Source organism: Pygocentrus nattereri, chromosome 7, assembly GCF_015220715.1.
Source record: "Pygocentrus nattereri isolate fPygNat1 chromosome 7, fPygNat1.pri, whole genome shotgun sequence".
NCBI lineage: Eukaryota > Metazoa > Chordata > Actinopteri > Characiformes > Serrasalmidae > Pygocentrus > Pygocentrus nattereri.
Genome location: NC_051217.1, coordinates 13,311,219 through 13,335,147, shown reverse-complemented (window position 1 = coordinate 13,335,147; position 23,929 = coordinate 13,311,219). Strand labels below are relative to the sequence as shown.

Sequence of the window (23,929 nt, the reverse complement as noted above, 5' to 3'; positions counted from 1 at the left end):
ATATATATATATATACACATACATATCTATATCTAGAGAGAGAGAGAGAGAGAGTCATAAATTGTATTTCTTTTTCTCAGGATCGGCGTATAGAAGAACTCTCCCTCCTCCTGAGCCACTGCAGGCAGTTCAGAGATGGCATGACCTTGGTTCAGCGTAAGTCTTTGCTTTCAACCTTGTACACAACAATTTCAAGTTGTGTAAGTGAAAAGAATGTAAGAAAAAGTCAAATAAATCCAATAAATCTGGATGGCATATTTTCTAGCACAAGATGTTACATAAGCCTGGTCTGAATTCCAACTGTCTTGTGCTTGAATTCATTTTCATTTTAATTTTAATTATTGATCTGTTTTCACTCATAAGCCTCAGCAACGATATCTCAACAAGGCAGCAGTGAGGAAGAGGAGCCGAGCGGAGGAGTGAGGATGAAGGCTCTGACTGTTAAGCCTCACACTGAGGTATAAATGGGAACTATATGGATATGGCTATATGATCCTTTTGCTGTTCTTATAAACAAGTCTGCTACTGCTGCTTTGTACTCTAATGTTTAGCTGTCTTTATTTAAGCTGACATCCAGTGCTTCTTCTCCACTTCTTGCGTCCACACTGTCCAGTCAGAAAGAGACAGAAACCAGGTACAGCCATTTCATTTAATACTCAGGAGGACTGCAGTCTGTACATGCATGCAGTGTGCACAAAAAATAGATCACAGTTCATAGATCTTATTTATACTGAGCGTCTAAAAATGCCATCACGTGTGAAGCAATCACTAAATGGTATCCTAGTTTATTTGTGTAAATAACACATTGTCTTGTTGTCTCAGGCCACATACAAAACCGCTCTCCTGCAGCATGGAAGACTTGAAAGGTGGAGCATCACAAAAGGTCAGCTGTCTTTTTCACTCTGGAGACTATACAGATTCTAGCTCTGGTTCTGTCCTTGTTTCTTTGTTTTCTGATCTCATTGCTGATTTGTCTTTTCCAATCTGTAGACTCCTGTGGAAGTCGTTTCTTCAGAGGAGGTATAGATTCTTGTGATTAACCCCTTCACTGCTTCTTAAAATGAGACTGCTGATGATATGCTGACACATACCTCAGTGAAGCTTATAATACTCAAACAAGTGCATTTCGTGTGCTGCTAAGAGTAGATCTACACGATATACACAGATCAGGCATAACATTATGACCACCTCCTGGTTTCTACGTTCAGCGTCCATTTTATCAGCTCTACTTACTATATAGGTGCACTTTGTAGTTCTACAATTACAGACTGAAGTCCATCTGTTTCTATGCATACTTTGTTAGCCCCCTTTTACCCTGTTCTACAATGGCCAAGACCCCCATTTACCCTCACAGAGCAGGTACTATTCGGGTGGTGGATCATTCTCAGCACTGCAGTAACACTGATGTGATAGGGGTGCATTGGTGTGTGTTGTGCTGGTATGATTGGATCAGACACAGCAGTGCAGATGGAATTTTTTAAACACCTCAATGTCACTGCTGGACTGAGAATAGTCCACCAACCAAAAATATCCAGCCAACAGCATCCTGTGGACAGCGTCCTGTGACCACTGGTGAAGGACTAGAGGATGACCAACACAAAGTGTGCAGCAGATGGGCTATCGTCTCTGACTTTACATCTACAAGGTGTACTAATGGGGTAGGCGTGTCTAATAGAGTGGGCAGTGAGTGAATATGGTGTTTATGGCACAGTCCTGACCACTGAAGAACAGGGTAAAAGTGGGCTAATAAAGAATCATCTTTTCTCAATAAAATACTGCCATAATTTAAGTACCATTGGTCAAGCTGTGAAAAAAAAGACCGACGAGTATTTTAAGGAAATTAAAGATAAAGTTAGAGAAGAAAATGGGCTACAAATTAATATTCAAGTACTTGGATATCCCAGTGAGTGCAGTTTGATCAATGAGGAAAAGGAAGCTGCATCATACTATCCAGCACTGTCTTAATAAGGCCATCCTTCAAAACTATAAGGGCACCTGTGAGGGAAGCGACAGAGAGGTCAACAGATCACTCTGAATGAGCTACAGAGTTCAGTGGCTGAGACTGGAGTGAAGGTGCCCCAGTCAACGATATTAAGAGCGTCTCATACATCTGGCCTGTATGGTAGGGTGGCTAGAAAGAAGCCATTACTGAAGAAAAACACATTAAAGCACATTTGGAGCCAAAAAACATCAGAGTGACCATGCCATACTATGGGATAAGGTTTTGTGGTCAGATAAGGCAAAATTGAGCTTTTTGGACAACATTCAAAATGCATTTAAAACGACGTGTGTGGCACAAACCTAACACTGCCCATTTCTCAACAAACACCATCCCAGCAGTGAAGTATGGGGGTGGCAACATCCTGTTGTGGGAATGCTTTTCCTCAGTGGGGACTGGGCATCTAATTAAAATTGGAGGACAGATGGATGGTACAAAGAGGTTGTACATGACGACCTGCTTCAGCGTGCTTAAAAACTAAAGCTTCAGTTAATTTTGACTTTAAGATTTAAAATTAAAATTACTTTAAGAGCATATTGGTTTGCAATAAAAGAATTGACTGGATCAATCCAAACAAATCTGATGGCTTTTAAGGTGGAACCAATAATTTTGCAAATTACGGTGTAATGTTTATTAATCATTTTATATCAAAGTTGTAATTTTAAACAATTTAAGCAATTTGCAAAGTGCAGCGTTGTCATAATTGACATTTTTTGTAAGCTGGTGAATGCAGAAAGCCAGATAACTAACATTATTGCTAACAAGCTTAACACATTATTCATCAGTTGAGGACTAAAGATAGCAAGGTAGCTACTTGGCTATCTGCATATCTTACTACAGTTTTCACTCCTTTCTGAGGTTGAAAGGGTAAAAAAATTAGGGTGTCCAATTTATTCTAAATCAGGATAATTGCTGTTTTATTTATTTATTTTTATTGTTTCACTTATTTTGTTTGATGTCTGAGGTAATAATTAGGCTACAGTAGTGCCAGCTTGGATGTATTTATTAGCATTCATTTCAGTGACTAAGGTAGCAGTTAGGATTGACTAACACCACAGGGATTCCCAGTGGCCTTGTGATGTTTTATTGTAATGCATGCTGGGTATTGTAGTAAGAAAAGGTTAATTAACAAAAAAAACTAATTTTAGGCTGGAGTTCCCCTTTGATGTATAGAAAATATTTTGCAGTTAAAATATTAGAAAAATTGCAATCAAATATTTTTCCCCAACTCATTCAGCCCTGTGAGCTTCTTGACTCAGATGTTCCAAATAAGTGTTTCTATGGGTTTTTTGATGAATCGGTGCACTCTTGTAACCAAATTAGAAAACAATTTTTGGTTTAAAATGTAGACGAGTCTTTCATCGTGTCATATGAATGATACATCAATAAGTTTTCACTGTATTACAAATGCAATAATCGCACTGCTACAGTTTTGTACACATTGTACAGCCCTACCTGAGCTAATACTGTCTGTACAACCTTGAATACCAGCTTAACATTTTAACATGTTGTTATTGTTGATTTTACTGTACTTTTCAGAATCAGAACTCAGACTCCAAACAGCAGACTGGGAAATCCTCTCTAACAGAGGCTGGGAAGAGCGATAGCTCAGAAGCAAGGTCTCGAGAAGGGAGTGAGGACGGAGACCTCAACCTGCGTATGAACCACATTACACTCATGCCATAAACAGCACCATAATTTAACCATGAACTCACTCTGCACTGTCAGTAAAAACAGTAGTTCACTAAATAAGCACTTTGTTATACAATAAGTAACACTCAAGCCCGTAAACTGAAAGGCTACACACGTCAGTTTCTCACTTGTAACTGCAATGTTTACATATTAATTTAATAGTAGGTACTGAATAATCAGTGTATAATAATATGCCCTAAACTTAATAAATGATTATTAAACCTGTTTAAACCTAAAGGCATTAAAGGGCCCATATTTCTTTCCTTTTTTTTCCCCTGAGCTTTCTCTGACTTTTCCAACCTCTCTTTACCCTTAGAAATAAAACAAGCTGTTTGTCACTTTCCCTTTAAGGCTGATATATTGATCTCTGTCCTGATTGGCTGGTTTATATTGTGCCTCGTTCCAGGCTGAAACATTACTTCAGTATAAATGGGTAAGGGTAAGTTGGTAGGCTGAATAGGCAGATCATTCTAAATGTGTTGGTGGTTCTGTGGCTTCACAAAAACAATACATTCAAAACAGGCCACTTATGCAGTTGGTTTTCATATATGGACTGTATGGCCTGGCTGAATGGTAGGTTTGGAAACTTTAGCCGTGTTTACATGCTATATCAAACTTTTTTATTTAAAAAGTGAAGCTACATTTTTTTCCATTATATGGGCCCTTTAATATCCCATGTACTGCTTTATTAATCCTGCTTGTGCTCTCTACTAGTAGTATTCTCTTGCCTCAGCACTGCTGTAGCTAGCTTTGTCTGTTTTTAAATGTTGTGTATGTCTTCTGCTCTTTTTTCTTCTTCTATTATGCTTTCTAAACTCTTGGCTATGGCATGAAGGTCGCTGCAGGAGTGCAAGCGCTCCAGTTTTAGGTATCTACCACTGGTGTCTGCTGAAACTCTTTGAATGTATATTTCTGGCCCCTTCCATCATCCACCCTTTCAGCAAATGAAAACCACTTGGGCCACTTCTACCACACCAAGCTTTACCCATTTCTTTGATCAGGTAGTGTAGTGGGGGGCCCCAAGGCAGGGCCAGAGTTAGCCCTGTTTCCCTCCCTTAGTCTGTTTCAGACAGAATCTCTCTCTCTCTCTCTCTCTCTCTCTCTCTCTCTCTCTCTCTCTCTCTCTCTCTCTCTCTCTTTGGGGTGGTGCCATCACTGGAAGGAGACCTGTGGCTACAGCTGCTTTATAGCCTTAACCAGGGCCAGATGCTCAGGCATCTGTTAGCGTTCAGGGCAGACACTCACAGATGCACATTCACTGTAGAACGCCTGTCCTCTTGGCTGTACTATCTTCTGCTCAGAATAACAGCACTTTATTTGGACTATTCTCTGATTTCCCAAGGACGTTATATCGATTTCATTTCTACTGTTAGTACATTTTCTGTGTTGTCCTGGATAAAAGTGTGTGTTAAATAAATACACATAAAGTGAGTGTATTCATTGTTGTGATAAAGTATTTGGCCCTTCCTGATTTTCTCTATTATCACAGCATATTTATCACAATGAAAACTTTTAGATCGTTAATCAAAATGTAATATTTGACAAGGAGAATCTTAGGAAAGTCTATCAAAGATATCCAGCATGTGAAGAGCCCATGTGAAAAAATGATTGCCCTTATAGTCAAATAGCAACTTTACCGATTTCATTTATCATGAGATTCGACTGATTGAGCACAGCCAGGCTTGAATGCCCCGTGGAATGTAAGCCTCTCTTATATTGAAGTGATATATTCGCCAAAACATCTGTGCAAGCAAACAGGACCATACAAAAGAAAATACAAAAGAGATGATTGGTTATGTTTGTCTGGTATTGCATTATGTTTAAATATCTAAAAGCGTTCACTGTGAAAATATATAATAATGGAGAAGTTCAGGAAGGGGCAATTACTTTTTCACAGTAGCATAAATGTCTGGCATGATTCTTTTACAAAATAACAGGATACTAATCAAACAGGACAGAGAGGATATAACAACAATAGCCTTTATATTCAATGAAATGCCCAAGGTCACTTTTAGTTCTGTATTTTGTTCTTAGTTTGTGTAAAAGACTTACTGTTTACATTTAATGGTGCTAAACTTAACAGTAAATGGGCCTTAAAACAGTAACATAGCTGCGTTGATAGCATCACACATGGCTGGCTTGTGAAATTCTTCTCAGTGGCTTGGAATGGTAATAAAAACAAACTTTTTTCTGGCAGGGATTTTTATCTTGTTTAAATGCCAGTGATAAATATTCAGCACTTCACTCGAATACATACGTGTTGTATTTACTTTTCATGCAGGAAAGACAGAGAGGATGGAGGACACAAACACATCAGATCTTTCGCCAGTGTCATCTGGAGTGGATTCTGGACAGCAGTCTCCTGTCTCACAGGAAAATCTGAAGAACAACAAGAGCATACGCAAGCTGTGGGGAAAGTGAGTGAGAGTGCATGCCTGTGTATGTGCATGTGTACCTGTGTCATTGTGTTCTATTAAAAGCTGTCCTTGCTCACGCAAAAGTCTCTATGTTTAGGATCAGGAGGACTCAGTCAGGGGGTCTGCAGGGAGATGACCTAGAGCCCACTGAATTCAGGAGGGGGGGCTTCAGAGCAACAGCTGGACCCAGACTGGCCCGGACACCGGACTCGGGCCGCTCAGTCCGGTAGGTTTCTTCATTATATAGCAAAGAGTCTTTGTTTTATCTAATGCCAAGTTAACACTTATTTCATTTTAATGAATTTACTTGATTAAGTATTTCACATGGCCATTTAAAGGCCTCAGTTAATCAGATTTTAGAACTGGAAAGTATAACTGTTCCATCGCTTCTTAACTTGACCAGTCAACATGCATGAGGCTTATACACTTGAAGAAAACAGAAACATGTGGGAGAAAATGGCAAGAGAGAAGAGAGCACATCATATTTTTGCAAAGTTTGTGAGGTGTCAGTTGCTCAACCAATCAATTAAAGTCGGTGGACAATATAGCAAGAATTAACAGGGAAATTCACCAATTTTTCAACATTGTTTGCATAATTAAATGGTCATGCAAAACCATGTCAACAAAATCATTCAGAGCGGTTTGGTGTGAAATGCTTTGTGCTAGATAAACATACAGATTCAAAGATTTAAGAAGTTTAATACCTCCAAAAACTCCCTCCCCTATGATGGTGGAGAGATACATGAGGGGTGTTCTAAGGAAAGAGTGCCCAAAGAAAACTTATTTTCAGGATGACTATTATTTTACCTTCATCGACATTACAAAAAAACCCTCAGAAAATAGTTCTCAGAATAGTTCACTGGGGGTTTTGAATTGTAAATATAACGGCTGTGTTTGCATTGTGGACATCAGGACTCCTGGTTCCTATCACTGCCACTGTAAAGAAATGTATAAATAGTAAGTTTCTCTACAAATGATTGATTTCACATCAAAGTACTCTGGTTGACTTTATTTATATATCAGCCACTGAATTATCCAGAAATTTTTAAACATTGGTAGAATTCCCCTTTAAGGTTAAAACAGGAACTCTGTGCCACCACAAAAACCAGTTCCTATGGCAAATGCCTTGTTGCCATTTGGCCTTTTTTATTTATTTATTTTTGACTAGGTTGGGAGGCAGTGAGATATTTTCCCCATCCAACACTTTGATTTGAGGGAACAACTGGAAGAATGAGAACCAAAATAACTGTTATATTATAGTCTGCAACTATAAGTCTTATTGAGTGACTTGTAGAATTCTAGAGTCTGTCTATTACTCTGCATACATTGTTTCAGTGTGGACCCTCAGCTTCAGTGTATTCATTAAAATTGGCATTCAAAATATGCATTCTTCCTCTCTTTAGGGATATGTCAATGCCCTTCTCTAAGTGGACCACAGAGCAAGTATGTGGCTGGCTGGAGGACTATGGACTGGGTCAGTATGTTAATCTGGCCCGTCAGTGGGTGGTCAGCGGTCAGACTCTACTTTCTGCCACACCACAGGAATTTGAGAAGGTATACCTTTTTCAAATTATCTTTCATGCGTTATGTTACAACCTCTGTCGCTACCAATAGATTGAAACTAATTTGACTGTGAAATGGGTCAGGCAGTATAGCAAAAAAGACATTTCCATAATACATGGAATATATCATGATAAAAAGTATTCAAACTTTTATTCAGTGCCTCATACAGTCTATCAATCTCTCATCTGTGCTACATACAAATAAACATAAATAATTATGCTCTCTTTGTAGTGGAACATATATAGTGGAAGTATTGATGATATTCAGCAGATGCTCAGAAAAGCATACTGTAATGTATTGTGACACCTTGTAACATCATTTATCACAATAACAATGAATATTGTCATATTCTTTCAAGATCCTGAATGATTTTGAACATGTATCAGTATTTTACTGTAGTGTTTCATTTGTATATTGTCATAGGAGATGGGGATCAAACATCCCCTCCACAGAAAGAAGCTGCAGCTGGCTCTCAGGTCATTTAGCAACAAGGCAATGGAGAAATCCTCTGAGCTCGATCACATCTGGGTTACACGTGAGTAGTCAGTAATAGACATGAGAATTAATTGTACTAAAACACAAAACTAAGGCATAATGTAAGACTGTGAGTTAAAATATAAAATTTTTTCTTTGTTCTCTGTGAGCTAGAATATTTTCTAGGTGTACAGTTGAGTTGTTTATACAGAACATTAAACCTAATAAAAATTGTAGTGCCGTTTTCAAAACAAATTTAGAGTTATCTGCAAATCCTTTGGCTAATGGGTTGGGTTACAATGGTGAAATTCCTGTTTAGCCTTTCAATTGTGTTTGTACCTAAAAATCTTGATTACATGGCATAAAAACTGCATCTTATATGTGAACTTTCACATTCATACAAAAAAGACATTTAAAATTAATAATACACCGTATTTTAATAAAAGACTGAGGTGTGTGTAATAATTTCTCAGTGCTAATACCTAGCAACCTAGTAACAGCAGCTACAAACAACATATTTGTAGGTTGTACATGGATAGGTCAGTTATTGAAAATGTTAAATTAGCATTTTGATTGGGCAAACTTCATTCCCTTTATCATCAAAAATACATACTTTTGAGTTGATGTTTGCAAATGTTGTTTTCTCCTGGTTTCTGAACTTAGGGTGGTTGGATGACATTGGTCTACCTCAGTACAAAGACCAGTTCCATGAGAGCAGGGTTGATGGTAGAATGCTTCAGTATCTGACAGTGGTAAGGCCAAACAGCAGCTGTTTCCCGCAACCCCTATAAGTGATACTAATGGAACGTGAAAATGCTGCTGCATGGACCTTTGTACCTTTGATATTACTTTCACCTTCTCTCAGAATGATCTTCTGTTCCTGAAAGTCACAAGTCAGCTTCATCATCTCAGCATCAAATGTGCCATCCACGTGCTCCATGCGAACAAGTTCAACCCCCACTGCTTGAGACGGCGACCAGGGGACGAGGTGGGAATGTCTTGATGTATTTATGGTAGAAACTTAAAAAACTAAATGCTAAGAGACTCAAAGCTTAATGCATAAGTTTATGCAAAACTTTAACAAGCAGTTGTGTTAGAAGGTATACACAATATACATTATATTGCCAAAGGTATTCACTCACCCATCCAAATCATTGAACTCAGGTATTCCAATCACTTCCATGGCCACATGTGTATAAAACCAAGCACCTAGGCATGCAGACTGCTTCTACAAACATTTGTGAATGAATGGGTCGCTCTCAGGAGCTCAGTGAATTCCAGTGTGGTACCATGATAGGATGCCACCTGTGCAACAAGTCCAGTCATGAAATTTCTTCGTTGCTAAATATTCCACAGTCAACTGTCAGTGGTATTATAACAAAGTAGAAAAGATTGGGAATGACAGCAACTCAGCCACAAAGTGGTAGGCCATGTAAAATTTCAGCTCATGGTCAATGGATACTGAGGCGCATAGTGCGCAAAGGTCACCAACTTTCTGCAGAGTCAATCACTACAGACCTCCAAACTTCATGTGGCCTTTCCATGTCAGGTTTCCATGGCCAAACAGCTGCATCCAGGCCTGACATCACCAAGCACAATGCAAAGCATCGAATGCAGTGGTGTAAAGCGCCGTCATTGGACTCTAGAGCAGTGGAGACATGTTCTCTGGAGTGACGAATCACACTTCTCTGTCTGGCAATCCAATGGATGATTCTGGGTTTGGTGGTTGCCAGGAGAACGGTACTTGTCTGACTGCATTGTGCCGAGTGTAAAGTTTGGTGGAGGGGGGATTATGATGTGCGGTTGTTTTTCAGGAGTTGGGCTCGGCCTCTTAGTTCCAGTGAAAGGAACTCTTAATGCTTCAGCAGACCAATTTTGGACAATTTCATGGTCCCAACTTTGCGGGAACAGTTTGGGGATGGCCCCTTCCTGTTCCAACATGACTGCACCAGTGCAAAAAGCAAGGTCCATAAAGAGATTGGTGTGGAAGAACTTGACTGGCCTTGAGCGGAGACTGTGAGCCAGGCCTTCTCGTCCAACTTCAGTGTCCTCACAAATGCGCTTCTGGAAGAATGGTCAAAAAATTCCCATAAACACACTCCTAACCCTTATGGAAAGCCTTCCCAGAAGAGTTGAAGCTGTTATAGCTGCAAAGGGTGGACCAACATCATATTAAACCCTATGGATTAAGAATGGGATGTCACTCAAGCACATGTGTGTGTGAAGGCAGATGAGTGAATACTTTTGGCAATATAGTGTATATTGACAGAAGAGATAAAATAGTAAGTAAAATACTTGCATATACTACCAGTGTGTTTGTCTCTCTGTTTCTTTGCAGAATAAAACATCCCCCTCAGAGGTAGTGCAGTGGTCTAACCATCGGGTAATGGAATGGCTGCGCTCTGTGGACCTGGCTGAGTATGCTCCAAACCTCAGAGGCAGTGGCGTACATGGAGGCCTCATAGTGAGTCATCCAGTGACATCCCCCTTTTCAGAAAAAAACAACACTGCGGTTGTTTGTTCCTTGAACACCCTGTTCACTTGAAAATTTCCCCTTACCCCAACTGTATATAGTCTGGGGCACATATATGATGATTTAGGTGCAGTTTGGGATTTTAAGCTTCCACTATTTTTTTTTTTAATGTGATTATTGCCCAAACTATCACAAATCCCATATGTACACTATATAGACTGTATAATCACAATATTTCTATATTTTCTATCATATGGTCAGATTTTTTGAAATACTGTTTTTAAAATAATATTCTTTGTGATTCAACATCAGATCCTGGAGCCCCGTTTTAACTCTGAGACCTTGGCCATGTTGCTGAATATCCCTCCTCAGAAGACGCTCCTCAGACGCCATTTAGCCACAAACTTCAATGCTCTGGTAGGGCCCCAGGCCCAGCAAGAGAAACGGGAGTATGCCAATGCTAGCGGACACACGCCCCTCACCACCACTGCCAAAGTCCGGGTATGGCATCAGAAAAACTCACATTCACTGTGTCCAAAATTGAGTACAACACTACGCACTACAGACTTATTTGCAAAGTTAAAACTTTGGTATACTCAGTATGGAGTTACAATGAGTGTGGAAATTTTTGGACAACAGAATTAAACATCTAGCAGCTTATAGCTCCATGAGCTCTAAACACGGAACTAGTTTGAACTGTTGCCAGTAAGGTTTGAATTGTTGCAGGGAAGTAAAATTTTGAAAACCACAATAAATTCACCTGAGCAGGAATAGTGCAAGAACAATGGCTAGTGTGTTTTCACATGACATGTGTGAAATAATCTGGGTACATTTATTGGAGATGGCACAGTACAAATCTTTTCATTTCATTTCAGTTTTAACAGTCACAACCACTGGCACTTTTTGTTGCCATGTGATGCTGTGCTGGATCTCTTTGCTACCTACTGGTGGATGTTTCTGCCATTACTCTAATGAAAAAAGAAGAGTATTCAACATATTTGTGGCAGTAAACACTCTATTTGTTTCTTACTGTAGTTTAATGTTAAACCAAAACTTATAACAAAAAGAAAATGCAGAAATATATTTTTATTCTTTTATCATTTTCTTGTATATGCACCAGTCATCCATACAAGCCAGCAAGTTAGCTGGCTCACTCCCATTGGCGAGCTAGCTGTGTTAGCAAGTAATCTGTGTAGCATGCAGTGAAATGCTTTTCTTCCACATCTTCTCTCTCAACAGTTATGTATAAATCAGATATTTTCATTATTATCTAGAACTGTTACGGATTCAAAGAAGACAAAATATCTTCACAGACAGTTTTATGTTTGCCATTCGTGACAGACGAGTCTGCTCCTGCTTGATTGCCTAAATCAAATGCAGCAGCTGGACTCATTTGCTTAGAAAAAAAATCTTCATTCTTTTTTTCCCCTCCAATGTCTGATCTAGCATCTTCAGAACTATTTCAGAACTACTATTTTGGCTTACTGTTTAGAATATGTGATTTCAGATATAGCTGTTAACCTGTATAACCTGTATTTCTGGTATTTTGTGAGTTATCATATTGATTTATTCACTGCTTCATTCCTTCTTATTTCAGCCAAAGAAGCTTGGCTTCACAAACTTCAGCCACTTAAGGAAGAGAAGACCTGATGATTCCGCAGACTACATCTGCCCAGTAGATGTGGCCATCTCACCTGTATTAAACGGAAACCCTCACCGGCCCCAAGGAAGCTTTAGAGGTCTAAGCCCCATCGTGGACAGAGACACGGATAGACTGGATCAGATTGGGCCAAAGAGCTGATCCTCCCGCTATGCGCTCTTAGCCAGTAACACTCCTCTTCAGCCAATAAGTCTATGCTTGCTCCTTCACGTACACTCAAATGGACAGCTCCACAGAAACCCCAGCCCATGCTGCTTGATGAATTAGGGATACGATTCACAACTGATTCATCTGGACATAACTTGGTTGAGAATCATGTGGACTTACTAGTGAGCTGTGTAATTTGAATTATGTTATTGTTAGCATGCTGTAAACCTGAAAGCTGGTGTACAGATTCCTTGACGAAGCATCCAAAATACTGAATCAGCAATGCTAAATGTTTTACATGGTAAATAGCAACAAACATACAAACTGCAATTGTCTGTCTGTCTGTCTGTCTGTCTGTCTGTCTCTCTCTCTCTCTCTCTCTCTCTCTCTTTCAGAGGCTAATGGTCAGTAAGTGTAATTTTCCAGCTTTAAACCTTGTTAAAACGTTAAAACAATAAATTAAAATATACTTTAACAAGAAGACAAATATGGGTGAGACTTGTTTATCCATAATAGTGACCCTCAAACTGAGTACTTCATTTTTGAGTCTGATAAAAAAGAGATGGCTGCTTATAGTCTAACAATTGGGAATAAATAAAGACAAAAAGGAAATGGGATGACCCATCTGCTTAGTGACAGTTATGATCTTTCTCATACAGATGAATTTGACTCTAAAATGTAAAGAAAAAATCATTTAAAATGGGGGGATCGGGAGGGCCCAAAAATTGTCTGGTATTTGTTGTGCAATACTGCCATCATCTGGCTGGTAAAAAAAAAAAACTGATTATTTTGAAATTGTTGACATGTGTTGTTGACAATGTTGACAACAAAGTACAGTTAGTTGTCTATGAAATCACCCAGCTATTGCAGCTTAGTTGATTGTTATTGTAGCTATTGTACCTCAGCCAGAGAGCAGGACATGGACCACCAAGAACTTCGTAACAACCAACTTGATTCTGCAAAACCTGAAGAGTTAGCACACCTCAATGACTATATATTTTATATATGTATGCTATATAAAAAATATCTTTTATTTGCTTCTATGCAGTTTGCATTTGCCAGGTCTGAAAAAAAAAACATGTTAAAACAAAATATATATAATTTTTTATGTTCCTAACTGGTCAATGCATCTATAGATGTATGTTGTGGAGCAACTATAAAACCTCTAGAAAGATCCAGGAGCAGGTAAGTTGCTGCACAAACTAAAGACAGATGTGTAAATTGTCTAAGATGTGGAGATTAGGTGTTCAGCACCTACATTAGCCAATTATATCTGTCTTCTATCAGGGCCAGATTAAGATCCTGTAGTGCCCCCGGACATTAGAACTATAGTGCCCTTTCACTATTAACTCACTGATAATAACCTAAGACTATTTGCTGAAAAGGTCTAGGTTTTGCTAAAGACTCGTTCTATTAATTCTTCAGAAAATACTAAACTGAACCAGGGTGAACTCCTCAGTTAAGACCATGTCAAAATTGGTCCGATATGCTGATAGTGAGATGATCAATAGTAGATGCCTAAATGATCCTGTCTAGATGTCACTATCTGGCAAAAATTACACAGTTATAATGCTTTTTTTTATATCAATGGCTGGATTATCAGTCTGACACTTGCAGTGTGTGAGTAGATTATGTGTTAGTGAATGTTTCAGATGTTTAAAATCATTTATGATTAAAATAATTTAAAACTGTCCACTTTTTGAGCAACTTTTTGGGGTCAAGCCTGTGCTAAATAGAAGAGGTTTCCTAACTTCTATAGCCTACATTTCATTCTTGTTTTCTTTATATTTTCCCTTGAAGTCTTTTAATAACGTTTGTGTGGTTTTATGAACCAAAATATGGTGTTTTTGTATGACCATTTTCCAGCCTCTGTCTGTTTTTATTGCTGCATGAACAGTTTTTTTGTGTCTGTGCCTTTAAGATGGACATAGATAAACGAGCTCTGTTCTGATTGGCTGTCCTGTAAAACGCTTCATTTAAAAGTCACGTGCAGCTCGAAGTCACGTGGAGTTTGACCTGTTGTTGGCTGAGTGTGTCATACATGTAAAGGTTTCTCGTGACATCACAGCAACAATTCAAAACGGGCTGTTTTTGCAGCATAGTTTCCATATATGTGTTAAGTAGTGAATGATACGTTTGTATGATACTTAAAGCTATTTCTAAGTGCGAGAGAGAAATCCTGCTTTCCATTATCTGGGCCCTTTAATTCATAAAGAACACGCCCTAGTATTTACGCTTAGTATTTCTCAAGTTAGTATGATTAGTATCATCAGCTCGGTCACTGAACATTCGTAAGCAGAGGAATAAACAAGATGCTATCATGACATACAGGTAAGAGAATGTCAAATCTGGCTTTGTTATTTGGCTCAGTCTCAGCCCAAAGTCATGAGTGGGGAGCTCCGATTTTCCTGCTCAAGCACATCCGATTCAACTTTTCAGTTCATTGCCAAATTTAGTCGGTGTGTTCGCTACAGAGGAGACACCATCAGATCTGCTGGACTCCTGCCCTCAGCTCCCCACCCTGGCCTAAAGCAAGACCTCCGATAGCTCAGCTCTGACTGCAGGAAACAACGGCTAATAACGTGAACAACGATTAGAGGAAAAATGAGCAAATCAACAAACACCCCATTTACTGTAAAGCATTATGGTTATCCTGATAGATTTACAGTAAAAGAAACATATGAAAGCATAATAAACAATAGTTATAATAGATTTTGGATTTGCAGTTGTTTTTTCAATTCAATTAAATTTCATCCAAAATAAAAATAATATCCTCAAAAGATGTGTGACGGCCTTTGGAAGTCGCTGCACATGAACTAGCTAACCTAGAAGGAGGTCAGCTTCTCCACGTTGCTCAAAAAACACATTTCTGGAATTTTTTCAGGCCGCAAATCGTTTGCCATTGTTTTTAATTTACACAAGAGATAATGGGTTTAAAAACGTGCGTTTTCGGGCATAAAGAAATGCGTGGACGGTGACTCAAAAACTCAAAAAGGGGCAGTCGTGGGCTGGAGGTTAGGGAACTGGCCCTGTGACCAGACGGTTGCCGGTTTGATCCCCAGTGCTGACAGTCTAAGTCCATGACTAAGGTGTCCTTGAGCAAGACGCCTAACCTCCAACTGCTCCCTAGGCGCTGTGGACAGGGCTGCCCACTGCTCCGGGAAAGTGTGCTCACTGCCCCCTAGTGTGTGTGCTGTTTCACTTCACGGATGGGTTAAGTGCGGAGGTGGAATTTCCCTGTTTGTGGGATAATAATAATAACAATAATAAAAGTATCACTTAAAAACAGTTTACACCAGAGCACTGGGTGCTAACAGCAACATGTAGCCAGGTAGGAAAACGAAAGCAAACGGTTCTGTTTTTTTTTTTAAAGCTTTTTAAGAGTAGTAACATGAACTGAGGTCTGTGGGGGACGAGTGGATGTCGACAATGATTTTTTTTTTTTTTTTTAAATCTTTTTAAGACACAGAGACTTGAGTTTAGGTAGCTATAAGACTGTAAGAGTTAGAGCAGCTTCTCTGCTGGAAGTTGTTAGCTTGCTAGCTACAATTGTTATGGCAAACTGCCTCTCTGGCTCTTAATGAAATTTAGCCTACATAAAAATGTACACTTAACAGTGATGGGTGTACAAAATGCAGAGTTGAGAACTCCAGTACAGTATTAGCTGTGATGGGATAAAGTGAAATTGATAAAATAACATTAAATGGAATGAAAGATTGTAGAACTTCATAGACCTGTTATGTCTTGGAAATTGGCATGTCTCCCTTTTAGTGTAAACAAGTGAATGTACATGGTAATAGGGAAGTTTTGTTATTTGATATTTGAAATAGCAAATAAGTCAGTGGAAGTCTGTAAAAATAGGCTATACAGCGGTGGGTGTACAGAATAGCTCATGTTATGTTTAGCAGAACAGAAAAACATGAATTAGAAATAAAAAAAAGGAAATAAAAATGTGATATTTTTTGGTATGTGTTAGCCTGTTGCATTTTTTGTGGACTGTATGATAATGAGTCAAGGGCAATTTTGTAGGGAGTTAGGGCTGAGTAGCTGGTAGGTGAGTAGTGCTTATTCCTCAGTGTTTTTATCAGCCAGGAGGAGGCAGTCTTTGTCTACATTTCAATAATTGGCAGCCCAGTGAGAAAAGGCTAAAACTTGGACTATAACTCTATCATATCATATTATATGATACAAGTCATTCTCTAAACTTACCTATACTGTATGTCCAAAAAGTATTCAGTTCTCTCTATTTAGTGAATTCAGCTACTTTATTGTGCACCCATTGCTGGCACACAAAGTGTGTAGAATCTCCATAGAGAAGCATTGCAGATAAACTGGGAAGGTCTGGAGCAGCTTCACGTGAGCCTAAAGTCGTCATGCCCTCCAGAATAGGCCTGTGAAGCAGTAGAGCTGTGTTTTCTGGAGTGGAGCACCATTGGATTAGTTTGGCATGAGCTGCGTTTGTTACCCAGAGCATCAGAATCTGAGCTCAATAATACTCTCATGCTGAATGCAGTCAATTCCTCAAAGCAATAAAGCATCTATTGTAAAGCCTTTACAGTGGAGTGGAATCTGTTACTGCAGCAAAGGTGGACCAAACTCTGCACATCGAACATTTCTTCTGAAATCATAAGTGTAGTCATCTGCAAACTTTTGGATATGCAATTTGTCTAAAATAGATTGAAAATGTAGCCTTATGAGAGAGTCCCTTAAATTGAGTATTCTTTGTCCACTACCCTTCACAGATTAACTTCACTATTCTTCATTATATGTTCATTTGAAGGCAGCACAAGTTTTTCAGGGCCTTTATACATCAGTGAAGAGATTCATGCCTTACTATTTCTTTTTCTTGTGACAGCTGTGGTGTAGAATGCTGTATGTGACAGACTTGTTGAGTGGCTCAACAGTAATGGTGAGTACCTGATCTTCACTACCCTTCTCCAGCGACATATCAGATGGCCTGGTTGATGGCATGGCATGAACTGTGATCATGTTATGAAAGCTGAGGTCAGAGAGATCACTTATTAAATGAGACTTCGCTGGCCTGTCTTGTCAGATGAAGAAATGGAGCATGGATGCTAATAGAAGGGGTCATATTGTTGTTGTTGTTTCTTAACTTTGCCACTGACACTGCTGTGTTTGGCTTCTCTCAGTACTCTACAGTGGTCTTGTTTTTCTGACCACTTTTTTCCCAACTGTTATTTTTCTTTTTGCATCTCGCAAAAAAAAGGAAAACGTAGGCAGCTCTTTTCACAATGGTGCATGCTAGCTAATTTCAATAATGTGGTTTGATGCCCATTGCTTGGCATTTTAATGGCTATTATTTATGCCAGCTTTCCACATAAAGAGACTGCAAAAAGTTGCACTGCACAGGAAACAGGGCGATGAATGACACCACAATTTGCTGTATGATATCTATTGTTTTAATTAAGTGAAAGCAGTTGTGACATTTATTGGTTTTGAAGTTACATGTTAATGGCTATGGGAAGCAAAGGGAAAACACAAGTAAAATATTGCTGCGTTTACATAAATAATTTGTAGCCGCTTAGCTAATGATTACCTATTATTTTTCTCACCGAGGCTGTCCATTCTGGTCGATTAATAGCAAACACAGTAATGCTGGATGGTCTATTCAGTGCCAAAATTACACTCCTGTGGCCAAGGCATTGTGCTTGGGTATATTTTGCATGAATAATTTTGCTTATTTTACTTCTTGCCTTGATTGCACCGTTACATTTTGCAACAAAAGGCACACTGTATGTTTTCATGTGTAAAGATAAGCAAACAGAACCTTGCAGCGCCCCTGTCTGTATGATCCTTTAAAGAAGCACACCAGAAAAGAGGAGCATAATCATGTTTTTGTAGCTTGTCACTCGCTGTTGTTGTCATTCTGTGGCCACCAGCTTGATGGTTTGGGAAACATATTCCCTGGGCGGGTGGGTGAGCATGTCAGGCACTGCCACCATACCACGACGAGGGCTAGATCTGTCCCCCTCAGTGCCAGCATAGTCTGACAGCTATGCCACAACGATGACACCCCGCTGCCGACACGGCTGAGACTAGTGAAAGGCAACCCTAGTGCTCCATCAAAAAGAGCAGTCAGATGTCTCTGTGTGCATCTTTCTAAAACGTCAAACCTCTGTCTATCCTCTCAGAGCATGAAGTGCTCTAGCGCAAAACAGTCCTGATGGGAAATGATTTAAAGGGCCGTCGAGGTCCTAGTGGGCTGCAGCTCACTCTCTCTCTTTCTACTGCCTGGAGGCCTCATCTTGATGTCTAAGACAACTGGCTGTCCACTGTGGTTAGGAGTTGAGAAAGAGCTGTCCTTTTCCCAGCCTTAGAGAGCGTTCTGCAATGAGAATAAAAACATGGGGGCAAAGAGAGAGGAGATAAAACTACACCCTTAAAATGTAGGTGGTCTAAAGGGTTTTTACAAGAACGTATGATTGTGCGGTTTTGTGTACCAAAAAACTTCATTATTATACATCTGTGTGTGTGTGTATATATAAGTGTGTATATGTGTGTGTGTGTGTGTGTTTTTTTTTATATATATATATATATATATATACCCCCATTTTCTAAAAAATCTTTATCCAGACCACCACTGTTTATAGAAATCTGTCCTCACAGGGATGCAAAAATACTTCATACAACCCCAGTTCCAATGAAGTTGGGACGTTGTGTAAAACATAAATAAAAACAGAATACGATGATTTGCAAATCCTTTGCAACCTAAATTCAATTGAATTCACTACAACGACAAGATATTTAATGTTCAAACGGATAAACTTTTTTTTTTTTTTTTTTGCAAATATTCACTCATTTTGAATTTGATGCCTGCAACACGTTCCAAAGAAGTTGGGACAGGGGCATGTTTACCACTGTGTTACATCACCTTTCCTTTTTAACAACACTCAATAAGTGCTTGGGAACTGAGGACACTAATTGTTGAAGCTTTGTAGGTGGAATTCTTTCCCCTTCTTGCTTGATGTACAACTTCAGTTGCTCAACAGTCCGGGGTCTCCATTGTCGTATTTTGCGCTTCATAATGCGCCACGCATTTTTCAATGGGAGACAGGTCTGGACTGCAGGCAGGCCAGTCTAGTACCCCCACTCTTTTACTACAAAGCCACGCTGTTGTAACACGTGCAGAGTTGTCTTGCTGATATAAGCAGGGACGTCCCTGAAAAAGCCGTTGTTTGGATGGCAGCATATGTTGCTCCAAAACCTGCATATACCTTTCAGCATTAATGGTGCCTTCACAGATGTGCAAGTTACCCCTGCCATGGGCACTAACACACCCCCATACCATCAGAGATGCTGGCTTTTGAACTTTGCGCTGACAACAATCCGGTCAGTCCTTTTCCTATTTGACACAATGTCCATGATTCCCAAAAACAATTTGAAATGTGGACTCGTCAGACCACAGGACACTTTTCCACTTTGTGTCAGTCCATCTCAGATGAGCTTGGGCCCAGAGAAGCCGCCAGCGTTTCTGGGTGTTGTTGATATTTGGCTTTCACTTTGCATGGCAGAGTTTTAACTTGCACTTGTAGATGGAGCGACGAACTGTGTTCACTGACAATGGTTTTCTGAAGTGTTCCTGAGCCCATGTGGGAATATCCGTTACAGAATGATGTCGGTTTTTAATGCAGTGCCGCCTGAGGGATTGAAGGTCACGGGCATTCAGTGCTGGTGTTCTGCTTTGCTGCTTACTTACAGAGATTTCTCTTTTGATGATATTATGGACTGTAGAGGATGAAATCCCTAAACTCCTTGCAATTGCACGTTGAGAAATGTTGTTCTTAAACTGTTGGACTATTTGCTCACGCAGTTGTTCACAAAGTGGTGAACCTCACCTCATCCTTGCTTGTGAACAATTGAGCCTTTCAGGTTTGCTCCCTTTATACCCAGTCATGACACTCACCTGTTTCCAATTAACCTGTTCACCTGTGGAACGTTCCAAACAGGTGTTTTTTTGAGCATTCCTCAACTTTCCCAGTCTTTTGTTGCCCCTGTCCCAACTTCTTTGGAATGTGTTGCAGGCGTCAAATTCAAAACGAGTGAATATTTGCAAAAAACAAAGTTTATCCGTTTGAACATTTAATATCTTGTCTTTGTAGTGTATTCAATTGAATATAGGTTGAAAAGAATTTGCAAATCATTGTATTCTGTTTTTATTTATGTTTTACACAACGTCCCAACTTCATTGGAATTGGGGTTGTAAAAGCTTATCAAACATCTCAAGAAGAGCATTTTGACTATGCGTATTGCTCAAAACAGAGAGGGCGCAACAAAACTGAAGCAGATTGTGGCATATTGGAAACCTTTGATTTGCAAGCCAGCAGGCAAAATCTGATTTCTGCCAGAAAACCAAAACCTAAAACAAAAGCAAGAGGGATTACTACAAGCTGCCATGCGGTTGTTTACATTTCCAGGGCTACACTACTGTCTCTGATGTCCACCCAGTCCTTTTTCTAGCTTTTCACTCTATTTGAATTTTGGAGCTAGGATGTTTTTTCAAGCCTGACATTGGTTAATGATGAAGTTGCAAATGTTTAGTATATTCAAGGTATTTTTAAGATTTTCAGTCAAGCTAATACTCCGTTTAGAAGACCCAAGCACAGTAGTGATGCCTCTGTACTATGGTGTAATAGAAAAGTAAGGGTAAATGAAATTCTAAACATGCAACACCTCCAATCACATTTTGCAGTTCTACATGCTCAGTAAATAAAAACAGCAGCAGACATGCATAAGTTAATAATGATGTTAGCATTTTCAGAAAGCTGCAATTTGCTCGTCCACAAGTAAGCACCGAAAATTTAGATTGCAAAATCTTTACCCTGGAGAGCATTTTCAAAAACATTTTGTGACTGAAAAAAAACACAAAACAAAAAAACACTTTGTGTGTACTGCTGGCCAAATCATGGTGAAAGCAAAAGCTGTGTTTTCAAATAATAACCAGGTACATGTGGATGGGGCTTAACTGTTTACTTAACCCTTTACAGAACTGTCCATTCAAAAGTTCATATGGGAACTAAAAATCGTTCTTACTGTAGAGAATTCTTTTTGGCATGTTTTATTTTTAAGCATGTGTATATAAAGGTGTTGATTAGTCTTTCAGCTTTGAATAATTTTTGTTTATTTATTTCACTCTGTAGTGGTGGGGTGATTTCAGAGGGGTGGGGTAATAGGTCAGTTCCTGGCATCATAGCAAATGATTTAAAGACTTAAGGATGGAATGAGTATGTAACCGGCACTCACCTTTCAGCTCAATTAGCAGCACCATTCCTCATTAAAGCCTTTGACTCACAGAATAAACAATCATGGAGGAAGCGTCTCAGCTCTTGACCTCACGCTGGCCTTTTGAAAAGTGTGCTCTTGATGGCTTCAGGCTTCTCTGCGAACTCACTTCCCACCTCCGTGCCCATAAACACGGCCCAGCAGGAGCTGCAGCTGTGGCAGCAGGCTGGAGAAAAGGTTCTTTATCCGCTGCGCCAATCTGCTAGGCTGGACGGGTGGTGGGGGCGGCCAGGGTGCTGGCGCAGTCAGCCTAGTCCAGCCAGGTGTCTGAGACATCAGTGAACACACCCTGTTATGATGACCTCTCACCCATGTTTATGCAGCTGTGGCATCGCTTACGTCCATCCATGTTAGATGCTACTAGGGAGCTGCACTCGTGAGGTAAGAAGTTCAGGAGCTGTTTTCTTTTTAAATGGGGGCTTGGTAATGAACATAAAAACAGGTACATTTGGCCTGTGTTTTGTTTTTGTAAGTAGATCTGAAGATTGTTGATATTACAGATGCCTCTGTAAAAAGCTACATTTGACAGGGTACAGTATGAAATAAGCTTTGGGTGCTTGTGTGGGGTTCTTGTACTGAAAAATATGCAGTGCTGGAGTTTATGGTAATAAGGCCAAAATGTAACATTAGAACACTTGAAGATATTTTTGATACATTAGACAATATTTATTTATTTATTTATTTTTAAGGATTAAGTTGCACCAGACATAGTGGATCATTAGTGCCACATAAAAATCTGAGCACAATAATTTTTAATTAAACTTTTCACACTCTGCAACACTACATCCAGTCAGGGCCAGTTGTTCTCCCTGGACCTTAGGGGTGGGCAGTACAACCATATATCATTATTGTGATGCATTATGGCACATACAATACAGTATGCATGTGTATTGTCATTGCTTGTAGAGGATTGACTAACTGCATGTTTCATTATACAGAGAGCAAAATTAGTTCTGTTTAAACTGGATTTAGTGCAGCATTGTATGCTAAATATTGATTCCAATAGATCATTGTATTCACAGTGTTTGATAGTATTTTTTACTTACATTTAGCATTACTGTTTGTTCTTTTTTTTCAGTTGTTTCAAGTGATCAGATGTCAGAGAAAAATATCAGGACATAGCCTGTATCTTGAAAATTTCTTGAAGTATCACAATGTTTTTGCCATACCGTACTTGCCATATTATAAATGACCTCCCAACATCATCAGGACCGTCTTCAACTCGATCTGAAATTAAAATTTCAGTTTAATAGATGTGCATTGGTTTTTCACTTCTTCTAAAGCATCCTCTGGGTTTTGATTGTCACTGTACACAAGCAAGTGGGTAAAATATATTTAACCAGTAATGTTTTATGTCCCTTTCCCACTACTGCCACTGCTTATCCAGCAAAATACACAACTACAGCACTGCCAGTGGTTTTCTGCTTAATTGGATGAGTTTTTTTTGGGGGGGAAGTGCTTTGGTGAGGACAAAATTTAGCCAGGTTTGTCATGATTTTGGCAGGTGTTAAAATGTATAAAATTAATAAACTACATTGCTGAACAATGCTGCCCTAATTTCTCCTCTGAGATCTAATCAGTGTTTAAAGCTTTGACATGTGTTTTCTTCACTCCTGTTAGGAGGAGGCAGTTGCTGCTTTCTTCAGCATCCTTCACAAACTCCAAGACGACATGGTTATTCAGATCCCAGGGCTTACACACTTCTGCAATATTAGAAAATTAGAATTGCCTGTAATGTGTTCAGTGCTGCCAATAAACCCAAGCACATTTTGAAAACGTATGAAAATAGGTTCTTTCACCGCTTGCAATAATAGTTGTTTATTTGCCGACTGCAGAGGGTAATGAGTCCTATCATAAGAGATTTATATTAAAAATGTTAATGCTCTGAAACCAAAAATTAATTTGTGCTGTAAAAGCAAACAGCTGCAAGTTATTAGTAAGATATGCATATCAAGTTACTGAAAGTAGTTTTTGTCAAGGTGTTTCTCAGATATTTGCCAATTAATCTAAAAATTACATACATTTTAGTTCTTTGTTTTAGTCACAGTAAACACAAGACGGTGCCACAGTGACTAATATACAAATAATAATCTACAAATTTTAGAAATCAGTTGTTAAAGTCCTTACCAGTATGTTATTATTCACATCATGTTGGTTTAAATGCTGTATTATTCTGTGTTATTGTTGAAATTCTTCAATTGTTA

The 23,929-nt window shown here is 39.2% G+C and overlaps 1 protein-coding gene across 3 annotated transcripts in view; it reads left to right on the top strand.

Moving 5' to 3' along the window:
- The window catches only part of ppfibp2a (PPFIA binding protein 2a), a 49,590-nt gene extending 36,678 nt beyond the window's left edge, over positions 1 to 12,912 (top strand). For all 3 annotated transcript variants that reach the window (XM_017709041.2, XM_037539752.1, XM_037539753.1), the window contains 16 exons: positions 81 to 156; positions 364 to 458; positions 567 to 634; positions 823 to 883; positions 991 to 1,020; positions 3,539 to 3,656; positions 4,527 to 4,559; positions 5,973 to 6,108; positions 6,206 to 6,334; positions 7,512 to 7,662; positions 8,095 to 8,206; positions 8,809 to 8,897; positions 9,011 to 9,133; positions 10,484 to 10,609; positions 10,931 to 11,119; positions 12,216 to 12,912. In XM_017709041.2, the coding sequence (XP_017564530.2) occupies positions 81 to 156; positions 364 to 458; positions 567 to 634; positions 823 to 883; positions 991 to 1,020; positions 3,539 to 3,656; positions 4,527 to 4,559; positions 5,973 to 6,108; positions 6,206 to 6,334; positions 7,512 to 7,662; positions 8,095 to 8,206; positions 8,809 to 8,897; positions 9,011 to 9,133; positions 10,484 to 10,609; positions 10,931 to 11,119; positions 12,216 to 12,419 (1,740 nt within the window). In that variant the 3' untranslated portion in view covers positions 12,420 to 12,912. The remainder of the gene's footprint in view (positions 1 to 80; positions 157 to 363; positions 459 to 566; positions 635 to 822; positions 884 to 990; positions 1,021 to 3,538; positions 3,657 to 4,526; positions 4,560 to 5,972; positions 6,109 to 6,205; positions 6,335 to 7,511; positions 7,663 to 8,094; positions 8,207 to 8,808; positions 8,898 to 9,010; positions 9,134 to 10,483; positions 10,610 to 10,930; positions 11,120 to 12,215) is intronic.
- The last annotated feature ends 11,017 nt before the right edge of the window (positions 12,913 to 23,929 follow it).